This window comes from Malus sylvestris, chromosome 2 (assembly GCF_916048215.2).
Source record: "Malus sylvestris chromosome 2, drMalSylv7.2, whole genome shotgun sequence".
NCBI classification, from domain to species: Eukaryota; Viridiplantae; Streptophyta; class Magnoliopsida; order Rosales; family Rosaceae; genus Malus; species Malus sylvestris.
The window spans coordinates 23,948,096-23,974,922 of record NC_062261.1 but is presented as its reverse complement, the minus strand read 5'-3'; the positions used below and the strand labels follow the sequence as shown (position 1 = coordinate 23,974,922).

General features: G+C 38.8%; 1 protein-coding gene and 1 pseudogene across 1 annotated transcript; one reads left to right on the top strand and one right to left on the bottom strand.

Moving 5' to 3' along the window:
- Positions 1–8,447: 8,447 nt before the first annotated feature.
- Positions 8,448–13,969, top strand: LOC126602278 (uncharacterized). Its single transcript, XM_050269108.1, has 4 exons — positions 8,448–8,482; positions 8,590–9,398; positions 10,038–11,486; positions 11,961–13,969. Exons 1-4 carry the CDS (start codon positions 8,448–8,450, stop codon positions 13,967–13,969), a joined length of 4,302 nt encoding a protein of 1,433 aa, XP_050125065.1.
- On the bottom strand, positions 9,124–9,234 carry LOC126614118 (small nucleolar RNA R71; annotated as a pseudogene).
- Positions 13,970–26,827: the final 12,858 nt, after the last annotated feature.

The following is a 26,827-nucleotide window of genomic DNA, read 5'->3' as shown; positions in this document are numbered from 1 at the left end:
CAATCTAAACCTTCCAACAATTGCCTCAGGGATTTCCAATGCACATGACGTATTAAAGATTGTTATCCCCACGGATTTGAGTCATCTTTACACATAAGCACATACTTCATTAAAGCCACAACTTACTAGTTCACCAGTAATCAATTAAAACAATGCTTTGAATGTAGTAACCTGCCTTAGAGAATTCCCTCAATTCCTTACAAGATATATACTCTATTTTCACTCAGATTTTCTAACTCCACACCCTGTACTAGTCATATGTGAGAAGATTGATGTAGATATGAAAACGAATGTTCACATATATGTTTCACAAAGAACGCAATTTCTAGAGTTAAGAAGCATATTTCGATATGATCTCATGAATGGAATGCTACTACTTAGATGCGAGAACCAGTGACACCATATGCTCATACCAAATTCAAACTCCACAAATTGAAATACACAACACTCAAGATAGAAGTTAAGGGTTGTAACGGGGCTTGGGGTTTTGGTTAACAAAGAAAGGGTAGGGAAAACAAACGTTCTTCAAGCAATAGTAAGCAAAGCAATGAAATTGAGACTTAGAATTCACTTAGAGTGCAGAAGTTAACTTTAACACACAAGGGGGAGAATTGAACAACTCCTTAGGGCCGAATTCATTGTTTTGGACCCTCACTTCAACAAACAATACTTTGGAACTCTTTTTCTCAACTTTTCAACTCTTTTTCATACTTTTCATATTTTTTTTTCTTCATTTTTTCTTTTTCCACGAATTTTTTTTTTTTTTTTCTTTTCTTTTCTTTTCTTTTCTTTGCCGTGCTTATGGCACACAAAATCTCCAAAAGAAATACTTCCCCCACACTTGTTTTCTGCCAACATAAACTAAAAGGAATTCAATTTGAATCATACTTTACTATGCTTTAAGAACAAGGGTATGGATGGTCCTAATCTAGGCTAGGTGAGGAAAACATGGGTTAACAAAGAATAGGCTAAACAAGGCTCAACGGGGTTAAAAACCTACAAAACATAATAACAGAGGGGATTTACGGCTTTTTGGCTATGGTGGTGGTCACTACACAACTTTATCTTGAATATGTGTTATGCAATTCAATGACATGCTTTGAATGAAATGGGCATGAGTTCTAGCATTTGGAACTAAATGATGAAACGCCTTCTAAGTAGCAACCAAGCAAGGAATAATGAGATCATGCAACGACTTAGAAAACAAAGAATGCACAGATTTTAAATCTCCAAATAAACGTTTAGGCTCAAGTCTCACAAGGTTGTAGCGTTTGTTTGAGTTCCTTCCTTCAAGCATGTTACAAAAACTGATTTTTTTTCTTTTATGATTGCATGTGAATTCATAAGTTATAACCACAACTAAGCATAAACAAAGAGTAAATCAAACTTTCATCCATGTTAATCACTCTCTTTAACAGCCATGTAATTACAAACCGAATCCTCATCATTGTGTTGGAAGGTACCCTAAGACACAAACAAACACACAAAAACAACTCTTTTTGGGTTTTTAAAACAGATTTTTCAAATTTTTATGTGATTTTCGGATTTTTGCATCAAAACACACTAAAACACACCAAAACTGCTAAAAAACACTTAAAAACAGCAAGGAACAAGTCTCCAAGTTAAGGGTGATAAAATCCCACGAATTTGCATCTAAAACACTTAGTTACCCCCCCACACTTAAATCAAACATTGTCCTCAATGTTTCAAGCATAAAATCACACTAACCACAAAGAAACACACAAACAGCAACTAAAACAACTAAATAGGCAGATTCGAAATAAACAACAAAGTGAAGAGTTTAGGAACGCAAATATGGAATTGGAGTAATTCCTTGGTCTTCCTTTGTTGAATTGCATGGGTTGCCTCCCAAGTAGCGCTTTCTTTTACGTCGTACAGCCGGACGAAAAGCCCATTCATTCTCCATTTGTGCCCACGGCACCCAAAGAAATATCATCCACGGTTTGTTCAACAAAGTTCTCATAATATGGCTTCAAACGGTGTCCGTTCACTTGGAATTCATGACCTGTTTTGAGACTTTGAATCTGGATGGCACCATAAGAAGATATGTTAGTAATAACAAACGGTCCAATCCACTTAGAACGTAACTTACCGGGAAACAAACGTAAACGGGAATTGAACAACAGCACTTTCTGCCCAATTGAGAATGATTTCCCACGGATCATGTTGTCATGGAAAGCTTTGGTCTTTTGCTTGTAAATGCTTGCATTATCGTACGCCTCGTGCCGTATCTCATCAAGCTCATTCAATTGCAATCTCCTTTGACTTCCTGCTTCCTCGAGATTCATGTTAAACTTCTTGATGGCCCAAAGTGCTTTGTGCTCCAATTCAACAGGAAGATGGCACGCCTTGCCATATACAAGTCGGAAGGGGGACATCCCAATGGGTGTTTTGTACGCCGTACGATACGCCCAAAGTGCATCATCTAACCGTAAGCTCCAATCCTTCCGTGTTGGCCCAACGGTCTTCTCAAGTATTTGCTTGATCTCTCGGTTGGAAACCTCGGCTTGGCCATTCGTTTGAGGATGGTAAGGTGTAGAAACCTTATGGGTGACACTGTATTTCCTCAATAACGCTTCAATGGTCCGATTGCAAAAGTGTGACCCTCCGTCACTAATGATCACTCGTGGCATTCCGAACCTCGCAAAAATGTTAGTTCTAATAAAATCTGCAACCACTTTAGAATCATTAGTTCGGGTGGCCTTTGCTTCCACCCACTTCGACACATAATCAACCGCAAGCAAAATATATGTAAAACCATACGAAGAAGGAAAAGGACCCATAAAATCAATACCCCAAACATAAAAAATTTCAACATTTAGGATAGAAACCTGCGGCATTTGGTCCTTAGCACTAATACCACCCATTCGTTGGCATTTATCACATGTTAAGCAAAAAGTTTTAGCATCTTTGAAAATACTAGGCCAATAAAATCCACATTGTAACACCTTAAGGGTTGTGCGTTGTGTGCCAAAGTGCCCTCCACATGCATATGTGTGACAAAAACTCAAAATTGAATGACATTCAGAATCGTGCACACAACGACGTATAATCTGATCGGGGCAAAATTTCCATAAGTACGGATCATCCCACACATAAAACCGTGCATCATGCCTAAGTCGGCATACCAAGGTGCACTAACCTTAATGGACAGCAATTGTTCATCGGGGAATGTCTCCAAAATCGGCAAAGACTCCTCATTATGCACCATTCGACTTAGGTGGTCAGCCACCACGTTTTCACTTCCCTTCTTGTCCCGAATCTCTATGTCGAACTCTTGAAGTAGCAATATCCATCGAATAAGCCGTGGCTTGGCCTCCTTTTTGGTGAGCAAGTACTTCAGAGTTGCATGATCAGTGAAAACAATTACTTTAGTTCCAATTAGATATGATCGAAATTTATCTAAAGCAAAGACAATGGCAAGGAGTTCTTTTTCCGTAGTGGAGTAGTTCAATTGTGCATCGTTCAACGTCCGGGAGGCGTAGTAAATGACATGCGGCCTCTTGTCCTTTCTTTGTCCTAAAACAACTCCTAAAGCATAGTCGGACGCATCACACATGAGCTCGAAAGGTAGACTCCAATCCGGTGGAACAATGATGGGTGCCGTGGTCAACAACTCCTTGAGGTGGTTGAATGATGCCATGCACTCCTTGGTGAATTCAAACGCCACTTCTTTTTGTAGGAGTCGGCAAAGAGGTTGTGCTATCTTCGAGAAATCTTTGATAAACCTACGATAAAATCCTACATGGCCAAGAAACGAACGAACCTCTCTAACCGAAGTCGGAGAGGGTAAGTGACGTACAAGATCTATTTTCGACTTATCAACCTCAATACCTTTTTCAGAGATTATATGACCTAAAACGATGCCTTGTTTAACCATAAAATGACACTTTTCCCAATTAAGCACAAGGTTAGTTTCAACACAACGTTTTAGGATCAAACTTAAATTATGCAAGCAACTATCAAACGAATCACCAAATACGCTAAAATCATCCATAAACACTTCAATTATCTTTTCTACGTAATCAGAAAATATGCTCATCATGCATCTTTGAAATGTAGCAGGTGCATTACATAAACCAAAAGGCATGCGACGATATGCAAATGTACCAAACGGGCATGTAAAAGTGGTTTTTTCTTGGTCCTCGGGTGAAATGACAATTTGATTATAACCAAACCATCAAGAAAACAATAGAAAGCATAACCCGCTAACCTCTCAAGCATTTGGTCAATGAACGGCAATGGGAAGTGGTCCTTGCTCGTGGTGGCGTTTAGCTTCCTATAGTCAATGCACACCCTCCAACCGGTTTGAATACGTTGAGGGACAAGCTCATTCTCGGCATTAGCTACCACCGTCACTCCGGATTTCTTTGGTACGCATTGAACAGGCGAAACCCACCTACTATCCGAGATTGGATAGATAACCCCACAATCTAGAAGCTTTATGATCTCCTTTTTCACAACTTCCATCATAGGAGGGTTGAGACGGCGTTGAGCCTCTCTAGTTGGTTTGGCCCTGATGTGAAAATTAACTTGACACACAAATTAAACCCTATTTGTGACAATTGTAGTAATGATGTAAGTAGGGATCGTTCTAACCGGGGATTAACTAGGGGTGCTAATCTAATACAAATCGACTTAGAAACACAAAAACTAAACTTAAAGACTCTAATTAGACTACTAAGATTCAAAACTGATTAAAACAAGTTAATTGACTCAAACAGCAACTAAGACAAGATTTGGACGAATTTGACAAAACTTATGACTCAAAATACTTAAAAACACCAAAGAGGACAGATTATGAAGACTCAAACTTAACAAAATATGGGGGAATTGTGTTTGGACGAATTTGAACTAAATGCACAGATTGTAAATTAAAACAGATTGTAAACTAAATGTGATGAATCAATGGGTGATGGAATGGCTAAGGGGTTCTTCTCCACACATGAAATTTATGCAACGTAATCGATTTCCAGTTATCAATTCAATAAGTTATGAACCTCGACACTCCAAGTTAATTAGGTCCGCTTAAATTAACTTTCAGATTTCCCTAGAATCATTGAATTGGATGAATATGCATCGCAAACAAATTATTCCTAACAAGTTCTCTATATGAACAACATGATAAAGATACAAGTTAGAATCATTAAGTTCTTTGGAAATCATAAGCATCGACAAGGCAATTGTAACTATGAAAAGCATGATACTCCTGCCATGAATCTACTTAACACGATCGTGACTAGCGATCTTCACTACTTGCGAATATAAATTCATAACGATTAGGTGTAACAAACTTATATTCTAGCACCAAATTCCAGCATGCAAATCAAGCGTGCACTCTCAATCAACATACAAGAATAAGTTTTTGAATTAAACGGTTAAGCAAATTGTATTCACGACTTATGCAACGATAACTGGAAGTAATCAACTTATTTCACATAAATAAACATGGTTTCGAATACACCCTTAGCCAAAACGAATTTAGCCAATCATACTCAATGAAAAACAAAGATTACAAGAAGTAGACATTGAAATATAAGATAGAATACACCTAAAATTGTTCAACAACTCAGATTGAAGAGCCAAACAATTTTCATGAACTGTCTCCTTCTCTTCTCCTTGCGGCAGATTGGGTGAGGATGATTTCTGGGGGGTTTGTGTGATGTAGAATGGATTATGGATGGTGTAGGGGCACGGCAAGGCTTGGGGGTAGTGTATGGGTGTTGTGTGGAAGGTGTGGAGATGAAGAATGGTGGTGGAAATCGGCAGAGATGGAGGAGGAATGGTTTCTGAGGTTGTGGATGGGGTTTGACGAATTTGGGAGAGTGTGTGGCTGAATGGAGATATTTGTGGCTGCACAAACCTGTTTATTTAAAGGGATTAGGAAATTAAAAACCCTAGGCTAATTAGGTAATCAGGAATTAAGTTTAAAGCTTCTAGAATTAAGGAAACAAATCAGAAAATTAAAAGGAAAGGTCAAGGAAATTCGGCCAGGGTTTAAAGCATAAAAAGGAAGGTGTTTTAATGCTCCAAAACAGGAAAGAGCCCTCTCCCTTGCACGGCAAGGAAGAGGAAAGGGCAAGGGAGTGTGGCAAGGGGTCCATAAGGGTTCTAGGCTTTTGTTTTGTGTCCTAGAATGCTTAGAAAATTTTCATAATTGCTGGAACTTTTAGGGACAATTAGGAAAAATCAAACCAAAGTAGGAAACCTTGGCTTAACTTTCCTACTTCAAGTAGGAATCCTTGTTGGAGTAGGAATCCTTGTTCTTCTAGGAATCCTCATGTGATTAGAAATCCATCTTCAATTAGGAATCCTTCGTCAATTAGGAATCCTTCGTTGATTAGGAATCCTCCTTCATGTAAGCACTTTCCTACTTCAACTAGGAAACCTTGTTCAAGTAGGAATCATCATCTTCAAGCCTTCAAATTCGTCCAAACCTTGGCTCCAAATATGTGACATGCATTCCAAACTCCATTTTGCTTCTTTTTGCACACTTTGACCTTAGAATCTGAAAACACACAAAAGTGACTTTAAACACTAAAATAGCTAAGTAAACACAACCTAAATGCATGAGAACAAGCCAATTAAGTGATGTATACATTTTGTGTACATTTATATCATCCTTATTTGGTAGTTTTGTGATGTTTTTGGATCAAGCTAGTTGTGTTTTTACATTATTTGGTTTTAGTGTGCAGCCAAGTGTGTTTTAGGATCAATTGGATTGCAAATGAAGTAAAATCAACCCTTTTGGTAGCTGATCATCATCCCTAGCGTGAAGAAGGTTTTTGAAGAGTAATTTGAAGTCCCAAATGAGGAATATAGAACTACTTTGGCTGATGGAATTTCAGGAACACATGTGGAAGTGTAAGGTGGAGCATTCGGCCATAATGGGTGATTCTAGGCAAGACAAAAACATTGAATTCAGATTATGTGGTTTTAAACACCAAAACATGCAATCACATGCATGTTTTCAATCTTGCCGTGCATTCCATTCCCTTTTTGCACCAAGAACATGCACTTCCATTACTTAATGCCACATCCACACCTCCAAAAGATGCAGCCACATGCATGTTCACAGTCTTGCCGTGCATGTCCTTACATTTCCAGCCCTCTTTTGCAGCAACACATGTGCTTCTATTAAACTAATCCATTCAGCCACTTGTACACCTCAAAGCAAAGCCATGCCGTGCACATTCATTCCCTTTTCCAGATTTGTTTAACCAATTCCAGGTTGTCCATTTCAGCTTTGCAGCAAACACACATGCATGTTCAATTAAAATAGCTATATGATGCATCTACACCTTGTGCCGTGCATCCACCACCTCAGAAATCACTTCATTCCATCATCATTCAGATTGGCAGCTTCATTCTTTGGCTAGACAGCCGCATGTTCTCCCAAGAGACTTCAATTTAAAAGTCCATGCAATCTCACTTCTAAAAAAACTCTCGACCATACCACCATTCACTCACCTAGCAACTCCATTTTTCTGTCCATTCTCTCTCCCATCCACAACAATCATTCATCCACAGCAGCTCATCCTTCATGTTACAACACATCTGGAGAACCAAGACCGAAGGCCACTCTTGAAGGATTTCAACATCAGTTTTGCTTTAAGGGGTTCTTCTTCTCAATTCTATGTTCATTCATGTTATGTATTTCTATGTTAAAACGTTTGTAAACATGAAATGTAACTAATCTCTTCTTAGGGATTCGATGTAGCCTAGCAAGAAACCCATGTAGTTAATTCATAATGCTCATTTGATCCTTTTATTTCTTGTTTCATTCTCTGATTTCATTGTGACTTTGTGTGTTAATTCTAATGCTTGATCACCACTTGAATTAATCACAGGTTGTATAGCCAAAATTAAAAGCACACATCATGCATAATTTTGGTAGATATGGGAATGATTGAGGGAGATGTTTGGCAAACATCCTGCCGTGTGTCCCCTTTGGTTTTGTGAAAGTTTCTTATGTATAAAACATCCTTGGTTGAGAACCAAAGTTGCACATCACAATTTGGTTCTTGACTAGGATGATTTGATCAAATCCACACATCATATGGTTGATCATATCTAAGTGAAACAAACTCAAGAAATAGGTAAATGAATGAGCATAAACTGATTTAACAAACATGGGATTGATTTAGCTATGGTGAAACCGAATCCCTAGTTTCATCTCCATTGGTGTTATTCCATTTTATTACTTGTTGATTCATTCACTTGTGTTCACTACATTTTTATGAGTTTTCAAGTTACACAACAACAAATCTGTCTAAGTTGCTTAGTTTAAGTCATTTAATATGGTTCTTGCAAAGCAAGTGATTGTATAGGTCCAATTAGTCCCTGTGGATTCGACACCCTTACTTGTGCTATTATACTCAATATGTTTTAGCATTAGGAAGGAGTAAAACATATCATCAACAAAAATGGCGCCGTTGCCGGGGACTGATTTCAGTCCCTTGTAATTGCTTGTTTAGTTATGAACCATTGTTATTTTCATTTTAAGTAGAGTACTAATTTATATTCAAACTTGTTTTATTTTGTTTTCAGGTAGTTTATGTCAAATAGACTTGTTGAGTTAGGCCAAAGAATTGAACGGTTAAAGAGCAACACTTTTGACAACTTTGTGCCAGCAAGTTCATCCAATTTCCGTGAAGAAGAGGAAGGGAATTCGCCTAGTTCAACAAGTGAAGGATCTAAGCACATTAATTGGGAAAGAGAAGAAGAGATGGCGGTCAACCAAGATGAGCTTCGAGCTTTGGAAGACTTTGCTCAACCAATCATACCAAATTCTCCTTCATGCATCTTGCTGCCCACCGAAGCTAGAAACTATGATCTTAAATCTTCACATTTCCATATGCTTCCCTCTTTTTATGGCTTACCTAATGAAGATCCTTTAGCTCATGTTAAGGAATTTTATAACGTTGTAAGTGGTTTACCTTTGCAGGGAGTAAGTGAAGCAAATTTGAGAATGAGAGTGTTTCCTTACACATTGAAAGATAGGGCCAAGAGTTGGTTGATGACTCTAGCACCGGGTTCCCTCATCACTTGGGATGCCGTGGCTAAGAAGTTCTTGGAGAAGTTCTTTTCCACCCAAAAGACAGCCACATTAAGGGGACAAATCTTCAACTTCAAACAAGATGATGGAGAACCTTTCAATGAGTGTTGGGAGCGTTTTAAAGGCCTTTTGTTGCAATGTCCACACCATGGGTTACCTTTTCATTTACAAATGCAAATTTTCTATGATGGACTAACCCAAACATGTCAATCCACTGTTGATAATGCAGCAGGTGGAGCTTTGAAGAAAAAGAATGCTCAAGAGTCATATAACATTTATGAGATGTTGGGGTCTAATGCTCAACACAAAGATTTAAGGGGTAAGAAAGTTGGAGTATATGAAACAAACTCTAATCATGAACTTTCCTTGCAGGTAGCTAACCTAGAAAAAAAGCTTGAAGCCGTGCTCAACATGGTGCCAAAAGCAAATGAGGTGTGTGCCATTTGCAACATACCAAACCACCTTACTCATCAATGTCCATTTAGGGAAGCCTACCCCGAATTTGTCCAAGAGCAAGTGAACCTCATGAATTCTTACAATCAAAGGCCAAGGAATGATGTGTATTCAAACACATATAACCCAAGTTGGAGAGATCATCCCAATCTTTCATGGAGGAACAACAATCAAAATCAAAATCAATTCCAAAGCTTCCAACCAAAACCGGCCACTACACTTGAGGACACGGTTAAGTTGTTAGCTCAAAACACCTTGCAATTCCAACAAGCTACCAATAGCACTTTCCAACAACATTCGGCTGCCCTAACCAAAATGGAGACACAATTGGGACAGATTGCGGATGCCTTGAACCAAAGAGAAGTTGGGAAGTTTCCAAGCCAACCCGTGATACTCCAAAGGAACCAAGAGCAAGCCAAAGCAATCACTACACTCAGAAATGGTAAGGTGATAGATAATAGAGTTGGCAATGAAGTTACTAATGAATTTGATCATGTGAATGTAGGGGTTACTCAAGGAGAAAATGAGAAACCAAATGAGGAACCAAGCCATGCCAATTCCTCATTTGAAGCACCAAATCTTCACAAGGCCGAGAAACCTTACACTCCACCAATACCATTCCCTGGAAGACTTGCCAAGAGCAAGCAGGATAAGTCATTTAAGGAAATTTTTGATATTCTAAGTAAGGTGAATGTTAACCTACCCTTGCTTGATGTCATTAGAAACATGCCAGCTTATGGGAAGTTCTTCAAAGAGTTAAACAACTACAAAAGGAAGTATGGACCACATGAGAAGGTAGTGGTGTCTGAGAATGTAAGTGCAGTGTTACAAAGAAAACTCCCACCAAAGCTCAAGGATCCAGGAAGTTTCTCTATCAACATCACCATAGGGGACAAGAAAGTAGAAAAGGCAATGCTTGATTTGGGTGCTAGCATCAATTTAATGCCCTATTCCGTGTACCTTCAACTAGGTTTGGGGGAATTGAAAGCCACCACCATTTCATTACAACTTGCGGACAGATCCGTGAAGTATCCAAGAGGTATAATAGAGGATATTCTAGTTCAAATTGATAAACTAATCTTGCCTGCGGATTTTGTAGTGTTGGACATGGAAGAAGCGCCTATACATGACCGAGAGTTGCCTATTTTGCTTGGAAGACCATTCATGGCCACGGCCAAGACCATCATTGATGTGCAAAATGGACTCCTCACTATGACAGTACTAGGAGAGACCGTGCAATTTAAAGTGTTTGAGTCTCTTTCTCATCCTTCTTCATCTCTTGAGTGCTATGCCATTGATGTGCTTGATTCAATTGTTTTCTCTAAGTTCTTGCAGGCACAATCTAGTGAACCATTACAAACTGTTTTGACTCAATCTCAAGATGAGTTTGATGAAGAAGATGCACTCATGGAAGTGGTAGCTACCTTGGAAGCATTGGCACCGTATCCTTTAAATGTTTCACCTCTTGTTGAGCATTTAGAATCATCTAGGTCACATTTAATACCTTCCATTGTTAAGGCACCAAAACTTGAACTTAAACCACTTCCACCACATCTTAAATATGCATATCTAGCTGAATTTGAAACTCTTCCTGTTATCATAGCTTCTGACCTGAATCCAAATGAAGAAGATAAACTAATGAGGGTGTTAAAAGAGTCTAAATCAGCTATTGGATGGTCTATTGCAGATATCAAGGGAATAAGCCCTACTATGTGCATGCATAGGATTCTTTTGGAGGATGGATCAAAGACAACCCGTGAACCACAAAGAAGACTCAATCCACACATGAAGGAAGTTGTGAGGAATGAAGTGTTGAAGTTGTTAGATGTGGGAATCATATATCCCATTTCTGATAGCAAATGGGTGAGTGCTATTCAGGTGGTACCCAAGAAGGTGGGAATCACAGTGATGACAAATGAAAACAAAGAGCTTGTGCCCACAAAGCCCACAGCTAGTTGGCGTGTTTGCACCGACTACAGGAAGTTGAATTCTAGCACTAGAAAAGATTACTTTCCTATGCCTTTCATAGATCAAATGCTTGAGAGATTGGCAGGTTACTCACACTATTGTTTTCTGGATGGTTACTCAGGTTACAATCAAATTGCAATTGCTCCAGAGGATCAAGAGAAAACTACATTTACTTGCCCATTTGGCACATTTGCATATAGGAGAATGCCTTTTGGACTTTGCAATGCTCCAGCAACTTTCCAGAGATGCATGTTGGCCATCTTTTCTGACATGGTAGAAAGATTCATTGAGGTATTTATGGATGACTTTTCAGTGTTTGGTTCTTCTTTTGATGAATGTCTTAACCATCTCTCTTTAGTACTTCAAAGATGTCAAGAAACAAATTTGGTTCTCAATTGGGAAAAATGCCAATTCATGGTAAAACAAGGAATTGTGTTGGGACATGTAATCTCTAGCAAAGGAATGGAGGTAGACAAAGCCAAAATTGACATCATCACCAATATGGCAGCTCCCACAACCGTGAAGGGAGTGAGAAGTTTCTTGGGACATGCGGGTTTTTATAGACGTTTCATTAAGAACTTTTCAATGATCACTCGTCCATTATGCAATCTGTTAGCTAAAGATGTTGCATTTCATTTTGATACAGCTTGTATGGATGCCTTCAATACTTTGAAACAGGAATTAACCTCGGCCCCTATCATTATGGCACCAGATTGGTCTTTACCTTTTGAATTAATGTGTGATGCCTCTGACTATGCTATTGGTGCAGTTTTAGGGCAAAGGGTGAACAAGCTTCCACACGTGATCTACTATGCAAGCCGGACTCTAAATGATGCTCAACTTAACTATTCCACAACTGAAAAGGAGTTGCTTGCTATTGTTTTTGCTTTAGAGAAGTTTCGGTCATACCTTGTGGGATCTAAAGTTATTGTGTTTTCTGATCATGCAGCCCTTAGGTATTTGATGACAAAGAAGGATGCTAAACCACGCTTAATTAGATGGATACTCTTACTACAAGAGTTTGACTTGGAGGTTCGAGATAAAAAGGGAAGTGATAATGTTGTGGCTGACCATTTGTCGCGACTTAATGAGAACCATGGAGTTGGACAACCTTTGCCTCTAAATGAATCATTTCCAAATGAACAACTCCTTGTTGTTCAAGAAAAAGAACCGTGGTATGCTGATTTCGTTAATTATCTTGCTTGTGGTGTAATGACAAATGACATTTCTTTTCAGGAAAGAAAAAAGTTCCTTGCCATGGTAAAGCACTACGTTTGGGACGAACCATATTTGTTTAAATATTGCCCTGACCAAATCATTAGGAGGTGTGTTCCAGAGAGTGAGCAACAAAGCATCCTAACGTTCAGTCATACATTGGCATGTGGAGGACATTTTGGTGCCAAAAAGACATCTCTTAAAGTTTTACAATCTGGTTTCTTTTGGCCTACTTTATTCAAAGACGCTTTTGATTTTTGTTCTAAGTGTGATAGGTGCCAGAAGATGGGGAACATTAGCCGAAGAAATGAGATGCCATTGAACAACATTTTAGTGGTAGAGCTTTTTGATGTTTGGGGAATTGACTTCATGGGACCATTTCCATCATCTTTTGGCTACTTATACATATTAGTGGCAGTAGATTATGTGTCCAAATGGGTTGAAGCCATTGCTACAAGAACTAATGATCATAAGGTTGTTTTGCACTTTCTTAAAGATGTGATTTTTTGTAGGTTTGGAACGCCAAGAGCTATTATTAGTGATGGTGGTAGCCATTTCTGCAACAAACCCTTTGAATCATTGATGAAGAAGTACAACATCAACCACAAAGTGGCAACCCCGTACCATCCTCAAACCTCAGGACAAGTGGAGATTAGCAATAGGGAGATCAAGAACATTTTGATGAAGACTGTGAGCCCTACAAGGAAGGATTGGTCATTGAGGTTGAATGATGCACTATGGGCATATAGAACAGCGTACAAGACCCCCATTGGCATGAGTCCTTATCGCCTTGTGTTTGGGAAAGCTTGTCATTTGCCAATGGAGCTTGAACACCGAGCATATTGGGCCATTAAGAAGTTCAACTTTGATTACAAGGATGCTGGAATAGCAAGAAAGCTCCAACTTAATGAGTTGGAAGAGCTCAGAAATGAGGCATATGAGAATGCCAAGATTTACAAGGAAAAGACTAAGCTCTATCATGACAAAACCATCCTACGGAAGGAGTTTCACCAAGGTATGAAAGTACTTTTGTATGACTCACGTTTGAGACTTTTCCCAGGTAAATTGAAGTCTAGGTGGGTAGGACCATTCAAAGTGATGCAAACATTTCCCCACGGAGCTGTGGAGATAGAGAACATGAAGAATGGCACGTCTTTCAAAGTCAATGGACAGAGATTGAAACCATATTTGCACCAAGTGGAGGAAGGGCAAGTGTATCAGATTGTCGATTTGCTTGAGTTTACAACTCCATGAACAAGCTTCAATGTCTTGCTTAGACATTAAATAAAGCGCTTGCTAGGAGGCAACCTAGCGTGGTTTGTGTTCTATCTTCATGTTGTGTTTATGTTGTTACCATTCCATATTATTACCTACTTGAATTGCATACAATTTTAAGCATCGAGGACAATGCTTACATTAGGTTTGGGGGTATTATATTTATGGGATGGAAGGTTTGTTTGGAAGGTTTGTTTTTTGTGTTTGTTTTGGTTAAGTGTGCTTTTGCTTGCTAATACGAATGCTTATGAGGACTATGTTTGAAATCAAACTTTTGGGTTGCTATAAAAAAGTTTTGTATCTTGTGTCTTGTATAAGATGTAACTCTTGAAGATATGATGATAGAGGTACCATACTCAAATTCGTAAAGAAGAATAGTGGAGACTACCCTAGTGAGTTATTTTGAGCCTAATTGCTTCTTTGAGAGGGTTTAAAGTGTTTCAACTCCTATCTTTTCTTTCAATTTCACTTTAAATGATCTCATTATTTCTATTTTGTTGGATGCTAAGAATTACTCTACTTTGCAAATACCATGTGTTTAGTATCATTCATGAATGAACTCAATGAGATGATGTTAGGCTATGCATGTTTTAACTACCAAAAGGCTTAAATCCTATCCCTTTGTGTGCTCCATTTACCCTTGTTGCAGCCAAACACTTTAGCCTAATTCTTTCATCACCCACTCCATACTTTACCCATTCTAGCTCAATACAAGCCATACCTTATAGTTTGGGGAATACCAATGTGATGAAAGCTAAAAGTGAATTGAGTGATAGATCAAGATTGTGGCGTGTACCGAGGGCACCTATGTGAAAGTTGTTTCTAAGCATAAAAGTTATAAAAAAAAAAAGAGAATCAAAGTGGATACAAGTTCCAAATCTCCTCTTTATAAGGTTTAGGGCCTGGACGCCAAAAACAAAAGAAGAAAGAAGGCAAATGCAAGTGAAGAGCATGATCCTCAAGGACACTTTGGTATGCCCCAAGCTCTAGTTTTTCATATCCCTTCTTTCTCAACCTATAACCTAAGCCTTACATTACAATCTTGAGAAAGACCTAGCTGATCATTGAGTATATATTCATGAGTGAGGATAAGTGTGTGGGTTATCTATATTCTTAGCATTTGATTCATTTCATGAGATCTACTCAGAAATTGTGCTTCCATTTCAGATTTCATATGTGAGAATTTTGATTTCTTTTACATAATTTCACTCATATATGTTGTGGAGAGACTAAACCTTAGGATCTGAATGTGAAATTGAGTGGAAACTGTGAGGAGTAGAGTTGAGGCGATTTCTTTCTTAAGCATTTGGGTATGGTGGCCTTGAAATTGTAAGATATGGAGAAATATCTTTATACATCACAATTGATATCATTCTTTGGAGTAGGAAGCTTTTGAGTTTGAATGTATGACAAAGTTTTCTTTGGTTCTTATTATTTGGTGTAAAGTATGTTTTAACCAACATACATGAATGTTTTGTGTGTTGTGTGTGTTTTAGTTTTAAGTTTGCTCGAGGACTAGCAAATACCAGGTTTGGGGGTATTTGATGTATACATTTTGTGTACATTTATATCATCCTTATTTGGTAGTTTTGTGATGTTTTTGGATCAAGCTAGTTGTGTTTTTACATTATTTGGTGTTAGTGTGCAGCCAAGTGTGTTTTAGGATCAATTGGATTGCAAATGAAGTAAAATCAACCCTTTTGGTAGCTGATCATCATCCCTAGCGTGAAGAAGGTTTTTGAAGAGTAATTTGAAGTCCCAAATGAGGAATATAGAACTACTTTGGCTGCTGGAATTTCAGGAACACATGTGGAAGTGTAAGGTGGAGCATTCGGCCATAATGGGTGATTCTAGGCAAGACAAAAACATTGAATTCAGATTATGTGGTTTTAAACACCAAAACATGCAATCACATGCATGTTTTCAATCTTGCCGTGCATTCCATTCCCTTTTTGCACCAAGAACATGCACTTCCATTACTTAATGCCACATCCACACCTCCAAAAGATGCAGCCACATGCATGTTCACAGTCTTGCCGTGCATGTCCTTACATTTCCAGCCCTCTTTTGCAGCAACACATGTGCTTCTATTAAACTAATCCATTCAGCCACTTGTACACCTCAAAGCAAAGCCATGCCGTGCACATTCATTCCCTTTTCCAGATTTGTTTAACCAATTCCAGGTTGTCCATTTCAGCTTTGCAGCAAACACACATGCATGTTCAATTAAAATAGCTATATGATGCATCTACACCTTGTGCCGTGCATCCACCACCTCAGAAATCACTTCATTCCATCATCATTCAGATTGGCAGCTTCATTCTTTGGCTAGACAGCCGCATGTTCTCCCAAGAGACTTCAATTTAAAAGTCCATGCAATCTCACTTCTAAAAAAACTCTCGACCATACCACCATTCACTCACCTAGCAACTCCATTTTTCTGTCCATTCTCTCTCCCATCCACAACAATCATTCATCCACAGCAGCTCATCCTTCATGTTACTGATAGGAGCATATTTATGCGCCTTAGTTAGCTAGTTCTTATGCATCTTTGTTATGTTTTCTTCGTTAAAGTAGTCTTTTAAGCTACTTTCATGTGTTTTCAGGTTTAAAGGACATATTACATGAAATGATGCAATTTGGAGCTTTTGGAGCAAAATGTGAGATTGGATTAAAAAGGACATGCTTGGAACACAAGGTTGGGATGGAATTGAAGAGTTGAAGATTTGAGGTTTCCTACTTGAAGTAGGAAAGCTAAGCCTAAAAGTTTCCATTTTGGGTCGATCTTTCCTAAATCGGAATTGGCAACCAAAGTTTCTAAAAGTTGGAAGTTTCTATTCTTGGAGGTTTCCATTTTCGAGAGTTTCTATTCTTGGCGTTGGGCTTTTAGATGACCTAAACCCAAATTTCCTTGTGGACCTTCAACCCATGCCGAACCCTAGGGCCTAATCATCTAAAATCTGCCATGTTAAACCCTAGTCCATTCCTCCTAAACCCAAGCCGCACCTTTCCACCTAGGAGCCCTATTTTACAAACCCTAAACCCTAGTCCACTTAAGTGCCGCACCTAACCCTAGCCCATTATTAAAAATCTGATTTCATTAGGGTTTCTAAGTGCCTATATATACCACCCTTACACCCTAGCCGCACACTCTCTCCCTCTCCATATTCAGAAATTCGTCAAAACCCTATTCCCCACTTTGCCGCAGCCTTCATCCATTCCAGCCACCATTCTCCACCTCTATACACCATCCTACACCTCCATACACCACCCACACACCTTGCCGCACCCCCATACCATCCTAATTCCCTTCCTACATCAAAAATCACATCCAAAAACCCCCAAAACCATCTCTGCCGCAGCAAGGAGAAGAAGAAAGAGGAGCTTTCTGTGCAGATTTCAAAGTGGACTTCTTTGGCATTTTAGGTGTAATCTTTCTTATGTCTTCGATGTTTCAATTCAATAAACTTTGTGTTGTGAGTATGAGGAACTAAACCCCCTTAGTTGGGGGGTGATTCGAAACCATGTACATGCTTGCAATTTGATTCGATTACATTCAGTTGTTATTTCATGAGTTATGGATTCAATTCGTTCATCTATTTGATTGATAACTTATTTGTGTATGTTGATTGAGAGTGCACGCTTAGTTTTCATGCATGAATATGATGCTAGATTATGAGGGAGTTTCACCTAATAGTTACAATCTTATAATCACAAGTAGAGAAGATCGCTTGAAAACGATCGCGTTGAATGAATTCTTAGCATAAGTTTCATGCAATTCATAGTAACAAATGCTTCGTCAATGCTTATGTTTTTCATAGAACGTAATGATTCTTGCTTGTATCTCTATTATGCAATTCATGTAGGGAACTTGTAGGGAATGTTTTGGGTTGTCGTATGCAATCATCCAACTTAATAACTTGTGGAAAAACTGAGGGTTAATTAGTGCAATTCACGGTTAACTTGGGGCGTTGAGTATTCATAGTTTATCGGAAGAACAACTGAAAATCGTTTTGTTTGCAAGTGTGACATGTGTGGAGAAGAACCTCCTAACTAGCCTTTTATCCATCCTTTTCACCAAAATCGTTTTTACAATCTGTGTTAATTAAAGTTTCTGTTTTGTTTTCAATTTCTGTCCAAAACTATTCCCCCTTTATTTTGAGGTCTTAGATTAGTTAGAAAGTGTTTTGATTTGTGTTTCTAGGTGTTTTGATTCAAGTTTTCAACCAATTTCGTCCAGATTAGTGTAAGTGCTCAAAACTGCCCAGAAAGTGGTTTTTAGGCAGTTTTGAGCCTTCTAGTTGCTGTTTTGAGTTTTAGGTTTCTTTAAGTGTTTTGACTTTTAGTTTTGCATTCTTTGAGTCTAGTTTAGTGTTTTTAACTTTGTTTTTGAGTGTTTAAGTCAGTTTCCAAGTGTTTAGCAATCCCTCCTAATCCCCGGTCTAGAACGATCCCTACTTACATCTTTACTACAATTTGACAAAAAGAGGGTTTAATTTGTGTGCTTAATATATTTCGCATCAAATTTTTGGCGCCGTTGCCGGGGATTAGCAATTTTGCTAATCCCTTGGATTGTTTTTGTTTCTTTTATTTCACTTTGTTTCTGATTTTGTTTAAGTTCTGACCTAATTTTGTTTCTTGTTTCTTAGGTACTAATGTATGACTAGAAGCTCTCAAACGATTCGTGCGAACATCTTGGAGTTTGACGACGATTTTGAGAGGAAGTTGAGAAGAGCTAGGAACCAACAAGAACACCATCCACCCAACTCCGAATCTGACCTTGAAGAAAACGTACAAGAAGAGGAGGAAGAAGCCACGGCAGGGATATTTGAAGAAGTCCAAGGCATGGCCATGGACAATCGTACACTCAAGGAGCTTTCCGCCTCGGGTTTGGATAATGCCGCACCCTTGTGCATCCAATACCCTAGGGCTGCCCAAGGTAAGACGGATGAGTTTGAATTAAAGTCAAGTTTGCTTCATCATATTCCTAAATACCATGGCTTGTCCATGGAAGATCCTAACAAACATATGAAAGAATTTGAAGTAGTTTGCTCTAGTATGACTCCCGTCAATGTTGACGGAAATATATTGAAGATGAAGGCTTTTCCATTCTCTTTGATGGATAAAGCCAAGGATTGGTTATATGAGTTAGCTCCCGGCACTGTCACATCATGGGAGAGTATGAAGAGAGCGTTCTTGGAGAAGTTCTTTCCAACTTCTCGCATCATCCTCCTCCGCAAAAAGATAAGCGGAATTCAGCAAGAAGAAGGTGAGTCTTTTCCTACATATTATGAACGATTTAAATCACTTGTTGCTTCTTGTCCACAGCATCAGATGAAGGAGGAGTTGCTTTTGCAATACTTCTACGAGGGTCTCCTACCTCTAGAACGACAAATGCTTGATGCTTCTGCGGGGGGAGCATTGGTGGACAAAACACCCATGGCTGCCAAGGTCTTGATTGCCAATAGAGCGTTGAACGCTCAACAGTACGAGGGTGTAGGCCAAAGAGGACCCCCACGGCACCAAGTACATGAGGTAAGTTCAACTCCTGATCTTCATTCACAATTGGCTAATCTTACTTCTCTTGTGTCTCAGATGGCCGAGGGCATGAAGATGCAAGGACCAATTGTATGTGGCGTATGTTCCATCCAAGGACATGTCTCTGAAAAATGTCCACAGTTGATTGAAAATGGTGGATGGGAAAGCGCTCATGCAATTGGGTTTCAAGGGCAAAACCAACCAAGGAACGATCCATATTCAAACACATATAATCCCGGTTGGAGAGATCACCCAAATTTCAAGTGGAGGGAGCCTCAGCAACCTCAAAACCAAGGAGGCTTTAGGCAACAACCCCCGGGGTTCTTTCCCAAAACTTACGGCCCACCCCAAAATCAAGCCCAATCCGGCCCAAGTGCCTCAGGTACGTCTCTTGACAATGATGCACTTCTTAAGATACTAACTAAGTTGTCTAATGGGCAGGAAGATCAAGCTAAAGCTATGCAAAACCAAGACAGAAGGGTGGATCAACTTGAGAAACAAATTGGGCAGATTGCCGAGTTTGTAGGTAAGTTTCGAGATCCCGGACAACTCCCTAGTTCCACCATTCCAAATCCAAAGGGAGGCTTTGAAACCGCAAATGCAATCATGCTAAGGAGTGGAAAAGAAGTTGGGGCAGGTCCTACACCACCAAAATCAGGTCCCAAAGAAGATGAAACGTTGAAATCTGGAGAGGAGAACCCAAAGCAACCCACGGCAAAGGTGGAGCAACCTTTGCCGCAAGCAACCATTGATCCTAAGTCCTCCAATCCGTCCACCCTAGGTAAGAAAGGTCCAAGTTCAGTTAATTCTAACATTATTCCACCCAATGTGCCCTTCCCTAGCAGATTTTTGCAATCCAAAAATGAAGAGGAGGAAAAAGATGTTCTAGAGACATTTAGGAAAGTTCAAGTTAACATACCTCTTTTGGATGCAATCAAGCAAATCCCGAAGTATGCCAAGTTCTTGAAGAAGCTTTGTACAACGAGGAAGCGGATTCGGGAGAAGGAGGTGGTACATGTAAGCGAGAATGTCTCTGCAATGTTGCAAAGGAAGCTACCACCTAAATGCAAAGATCCAGGTAGTTTCACAATCCCTTGTGTAATTGGTAATACAAGATTTGAACATGCTATGCTAGATCTAGGTGCATCAATTAATGTCATGCCATATTCTGTTTATGCATCTATGAATCTAGGAAAACTTAAAAATGATGGCGTTATAATTCAATTAGCCGATCGATCTAATGCATATCCCAAGGGAGTGTTGGAAGATGTTTTGGTGCAGGTAGACCATTTGATTTTTCCTGCAGATTTCTATGTGCTTGATATGGAGGACTCAACCCACTCTCCACCATCACCACTCTTGCTTGGACGACCATTCATGAAAACGGCTCAAACCAAGATTGATGTGGCCAAGGGAGCCGTAACTATGGCCTTTGGTGGTGATATGATTAACTTTAAGATTCCTGAATCAATTGAGAATACTAATGATGTTCGTTCTTGTTGTGCCATTAATGTAATTGAAAATATAGGGCAGGAATGTTCAACACTAGTCAAGAAGAATGCACCTCGAACTACCATCGCGGAGGGAATTGGAGTGAGCAACAAAGAATGCACGGCCTCAACCTTGAAATCACCAAATTTGGCCGAGTGCAACCTTTGTGCATCTGTCCATTGTACTCCCACTCCTATGCCGCACCTAGGTAAGCCACCTGATCCAATTTCAATTTCCATTTCAACTAATCGGTTGTTACCTTGTATGGTGCAGAGGAAACACCCCTCCATGCCGTGGGGTTCAATAACCTTCAAAGGAGCTTCGTCCGGCTGCAAGACGTAAAAGAAAGCGCTACTTGGGAGGCAACCCATGCAAGTCAACAAAGGAAGCCCAAGGAATCACTCAAATTCCAGATTTGCGTTCCTAAACTCTTCCCTTTGTTATTTATTTCGAATCTGCCTATTTAGTTGTTTTAGTTGCTGTTTGTGTGTTTCTTTTTGTTTAGTGTGATTTTATGCTTGAAACATTGAGGACAATGTTTGATTTAAGTGTGGGGGGGTAACTAAGTGTTTTAGATGCAAATTCGTGGGATTTTATCACCCTAAACTTGAAGACTTGTTCCTTGCTGTTTTTAAGTGTTTTTGAGCAGTTTTGATGTGTTTTAGTGTGTTTTGAAGTAAAAATCCGAAAATTACATAAAAATTTGAAAAATTTGTTTGAAAAACCCAAAAAGAGTTGTTTTTGTGTGTTTGTTTGTGTCTTAGGGTACCTTCCAACACAATGATGAGGATTTGATTTTTAAGTGCATGACTGTTAAAGAAAGTGACTAACATGGATGAAAGTTTGATTTACTCTTTGTTATGCTTAGTTGTGGTTATAACTTATGAATTCACATGCAATCATAAAAGAAAAAAAAATCAGTTTTTGTAACATGCTTGAAGGAAGGAACTCAAACTAACGCTACAACCTTGTGAGACTTGAGCCTAAACGCTTATTTGGAGAGTTAAAATCTGTGCATTCTTTGTTTTCTAAGTCGTTGCATGATCTCATTATTCCTTGCTTGGTTGCTACTTAGAAGGCGTTTCATCATTTAGTTCCAAATGCTAGAACTCATGCCCATTTCATTCAAAGCATGTTATTGATTTGCATAACACATATTCAAGATGAAGTTGTGTAGTGACCACCACCTTAGCCAAAAAGCCATGAATCCCCTATGTCATTATGTTTTGTAGGTTTTAACCCCGTTGAGCCTTGTTTAGCCTATGTTGTTGTTAAACCACATTATCCTCACCTAGCCTAGTTTAGGATCATTCATACCCTTGTTCTTAAAGCGTAGTAAAGCATGATTCAAATTGAATTCCTTTTGATTTATGTTGGCAGAAAACTAGTGTGGGGGAAGTATTTCTTTTGTGATTTTGTGTGCCATAGGCACGTGTGGAAAGAAAAGAAAAAAAAAAAAAAAAAAAGAAAAGAAAAAAAAATTCGAGGAAAAAGAAAAAAATGAAGAAAAAAATATGAAAAGTGTGAAAAAGAGTTGAAAAGTTGAGAAAAAGAGTTCCAAAGTATTGTTTGTTGAAGTAAGGGTCCAAAACAATGAATTCGGCCCTAAGGAGTTGTTTAAATCTTTCCCTTGTGTTTTAAAGTTAATTTATGCACTCTAAGTGAATTCTAAGTCTCAATTTCATTGCTTTGCTTACTATTGCTTGAAGAACGTTTGTTTTCCTTATCCTTTCCTTGTTAACCAACACCCCAAGCCCCATTACAACCCTTAACTTCTATCTTGAGTGTTATGTGTTTCAATTTGTGGAGTTTGAATTTGGTATGAGCATATGGTGTCACTGGTTCTCGCATCTAAGTAGTAGCATTCCATTCATGAGATCATATCTAAACATGCTTCTTAACTCTAGAAATTGCGTTCTTTGTGATACATATATGTGAGCATTCGTTTTCATTTCTACATCAATCTTCTCACATATGACTAGTGTAGGGTGTGGAGTTAGAAAATCTGAGTGAAAATAGAGTGTATATCTTGTAAGGAATTGAGGGAATTCTCTAAGGCATGTTACTACATTCAAAGCGTTGTTTTGATTGATTACTTGTGAATTAGTAAGTGGTGGCTTTAATTAAGTATGTGCTTGTGTAAAGATGACTCAAATATGTGGGGATAACAATCTTTAACATGTCATGTGCATTGGAAATCCCTGAGGCAAACGTTGGAAGGTTTAGGTTTTGTTTTGGTTAGTTGGTTTCGTTCTGTTTCCTTTCTTTTGTTTGTTTTGCTCGAGGACTAGCAAAAGCTAAGTGTGGGGGAATTTGATAGGAGCATATTTATGCGCCTTAGTTAGCTAGTTCTTATGCATCTTTGTTATGTTTTCTTCGTTAAAGTAGTCTTTTAAGCTACTTTCATGTGTTTTCAGGTTTAAAGGACATATTACATGAAATGATGCAATTTGGAGCTTTTGGAGCAAAATGTGAGATTGGATTAAAAAGGACATGCTTGGAACACAAGGTTGGGATGGAATTGAAGAGTTGAAGATTTGAGGTTTCCTACTTGAAGTAGGAAAGCTAAGCCTAAAAGTTTCCATTTTGGGTCGATCTTTCCTAAATCGGAATTGGCAACCAAAGTTTCTAAAAGTTGGAAGTTTCTATTCTTGGAGGTTTCCATTTTCGAGAGTTTCTATTCTTGGCGTTGGGCTTTTAGATGACCTAAACCCAAATTTCCTTGTGGACCTTCAACCCATGCCGAACCCTAGGGCCTAATCATCTAAAATCTGCCATGTTAAACCCTAGTCCATTCCTCCTAAACCCAAGCCGCACCTTTCCACCTAGGAGCCCTATTTTACAAACCCTAAACCCTAGTCCACTTAAGTGCCGCACCTAACCCTAGCCCATTATTAAAAATCTGATTTCATTAGGGTTTCTAAGTGCCTATATATACCACCCTTACACCCTAGCCGCACACTCTCTCCCTCTCCATATTCAGAAATTCGTCAAAACCCTATTCCCCACTTTGCCGCAGCCTTCATCCATTCCAGCCACCATTCTCCACCTCTATACACCATCTGGAGAACCAAGACCGAAGGCCACTCTTGAAGGATTTCAACATCAGTTTTGCTTTAAGGGGTTCTTCTTCTCAATTCTATGTTCATTCATGTTATGTATTTCTATGTTAAAACGTTTGTAAACATGAAATGTAACTAATCTCTTCTTAGGGATTCGATGTAGCCTAGCAAGAAACCCATGTAGTTAATTCATAATGCTCATTTGATCCTTTTATTTCTTGTTTCCTTCTCTGATTTCATTGTGACTTTGTGTGTTAATTCTAATGCTTGATCACCACTTGAATTAATCACAGGTTGTATAGCCAAAATTAAAAGCACACATCATGCATAATTTTGGTAGATATGGGAATGATTGAGGGAGATGTTTGGCAAACATCCTGCCGTGTGTCCCCTTTGGTTTTGTGAAAGTTTCTTATGTATAAAACATCCTTGGTTGAGAACCAAAGTTGCACATCACAATTTGGTTCTTGACTAGGATGATTTGATCAAATCCACACATCATATGGTTGATCATATCTAAGTGAAACAAACTCAAGAAATAGGTAAATGAATGAGCATAAACTGATTTAACAAACATGGGATTGATTTAGCTATGGTGAAACCGAATCCCTAGTTTCATCTCCATTGGTGTTATTCCATTTTATTACTTGTTGATTCATTCACTTGTGTTCACTACATTTTTGTGAGTTTTCAAGTTACACAACAACAAATCTGTCTAAGTTGCTTAGTTTAAGTCATTTAATATGGTTCTTGCAAAGCAAGTGATTGTATAGGTCCAATTAGTCCCTGTGGATTCGACACCCTTACTTGTGCTATTATACTCAATATGTTTTAGCATTAGGAAGGAGTAAAACATATCATCAACATTAAGTAGCATAAATATGCTCCTATCAGGCCCCCTCCTCAAGAAATATGTGATGCATACAAGTCGTAGGGCTTATACCTTTAATATCGGCCAATGTCCAACCTAGGGCAGATTTGAACTCCTTCAAAACTCGAAGCAACTTCTCCTCCTCTTGTGCCGTGAGGGAGGAGGAAATAATGGCAGGTAGTGTTTCATTTTCTCCCAAGAAAATGTACTTCAAATGGCTTGGCAAAGGCTTGAGTTCAAGGATAGGTGCCTGAATTATGGATGGAAGCAATTTGTTAGTCGAAATGGGAATGGACTCACGGGTAGTATACTTACCATCAAGCTTAGGTGAGGACTCAAGGGCAGCCACAACTTCAATTAGATCCTCACTAGGGGGCACGGCATGGCTTAGTCCATGTATGCCGTGGGTTACACTATAATCTGCCCCCTTGGTTTTGAATTCCATGCCTCGTGTAATGACTTTTTCAAGCGCATCGTCATTCAAATCGTCGAGATATCCCTGCGCCAAAGAGTCAATTATATCAATAGAAAAGCATGAATGGTCCTCACTAGGGTATTTAATGGAATCAGAAAGATTAAAATTAACAACTTCCCCATCGAATTCCATGGACAAAGTTCCACTATACACGTCAATCTTCGTCCGGGCCGTCTTCATGAATGGCCTTCCAAGTAGAATGGGCAGCGAAGGAGCATGGTCCGATTCATCCATTTCGAGGACATAGAAATCCGCCGGGAAAACTAAATGATTAACCTGCACAAGAACATCCTCCAAAACTCCCTTTGGATAGGCGTTAGATCTATCGGCCAATTGTATTATTACCCCATCATTTTTCAATGCTCCTAAGTTCATAGATGCATAAATGGAATATGGCATAACATTTATAGAAGCACCTAAATCAAGCATGGCAGATTCAAATCTAGTATTTCCAATGACACAAGGAATGGTAAAGCTACCTGGATCTTTGCATTTGGGAGGTAGTTTGTGTTGCAAGATGGCGGACACATTTGATGCGAAATATATTAAGCACACAAATTAAACCCTCTTTTGACAATTGTAGCAAAGTATGTAAGTAGGGATCGTTCTAGACCGGGGATTAGGAGGGATTGCTAAACACTTGAAAACTGATTTAAAAACTTAAAAACAAAGTTTAAAACACTAATTTGGACTCAAAGAATGAAAAACTAAAGTTTAAAACACTAAAACAAAACAAAAACTCAAAACAGCAACTAGAAGACTCAAAACTGTCTAAAAACCACTTTCTGGGCAGTTTTGAGCACCTACACTAATTTGGACGAAATTGGGTGACAACTTGACTCAAAATACTTAAAAACATAAACCAAAACACTTTCTAACTAAATTAAGACTTCAAAGTAAATGAGGATTTGATTTGGACGAAAATAAATTTGATAAAACAGATTGCAAAGTAAAACAGATTTTGAAAACGTTTTTGGGGTTTTAAATGGATGATGGACTAGTTAGGGGCTCTTTCTCCACACATGACAAGTATGCAAACGACTCAATTTCCAGTTATTCCTTCGTTGAATTATGAATGACAATGCCCCAAATTAACCGTGACATCACTAGTTAATTCTCAAGTTTTCCTTGTGTTATTGGATTGGATGACATCATTCGACAACCCAAAGCATTCCTCAAAAGTTCCCTACATGACATCATAATAAAGATACAATCAAAGATCATTGCGTTCAATGAAAACTATAAGCATTGACAAAGCACTTGCAACTATGACATCATGTCACTCATGCTAGGAATTGAACTTAACGCGATCGTGACTCTTCACTACATATGAATATAAGTGTGTGACGATTATGTGAAACAACCTTATATTCTAGCAACATATTCATGCAAGCCAATTA

What these genes read in the sequence shown, in the direction of transcription:
- LOC126602278 (XM_050269108.1), top strand. Translation starts at nt 8,448, where the DNA reads ATGGCGCCGTTGCCGGGGACTGATTTCAGTCCCTT. An exon ending in GGGACTGATTTCAGTCCCTT is followed by an intron (nt 8,483 to 8,589) that starts GTAATTGCTTGT and finishes TATGTCAAATAG; the next exon opens with ACTTGTTGAGTTAGGCCAAA. An exon ending in TCAACACAAAGATTTAAGGG is followed by an intron (nt 9,399 to 10,037) that starts GTAAGAAAGTTG and finishes ATGTGAATGTAG; the next exon opens with GGGTTACTCAAGGAGAAAAT.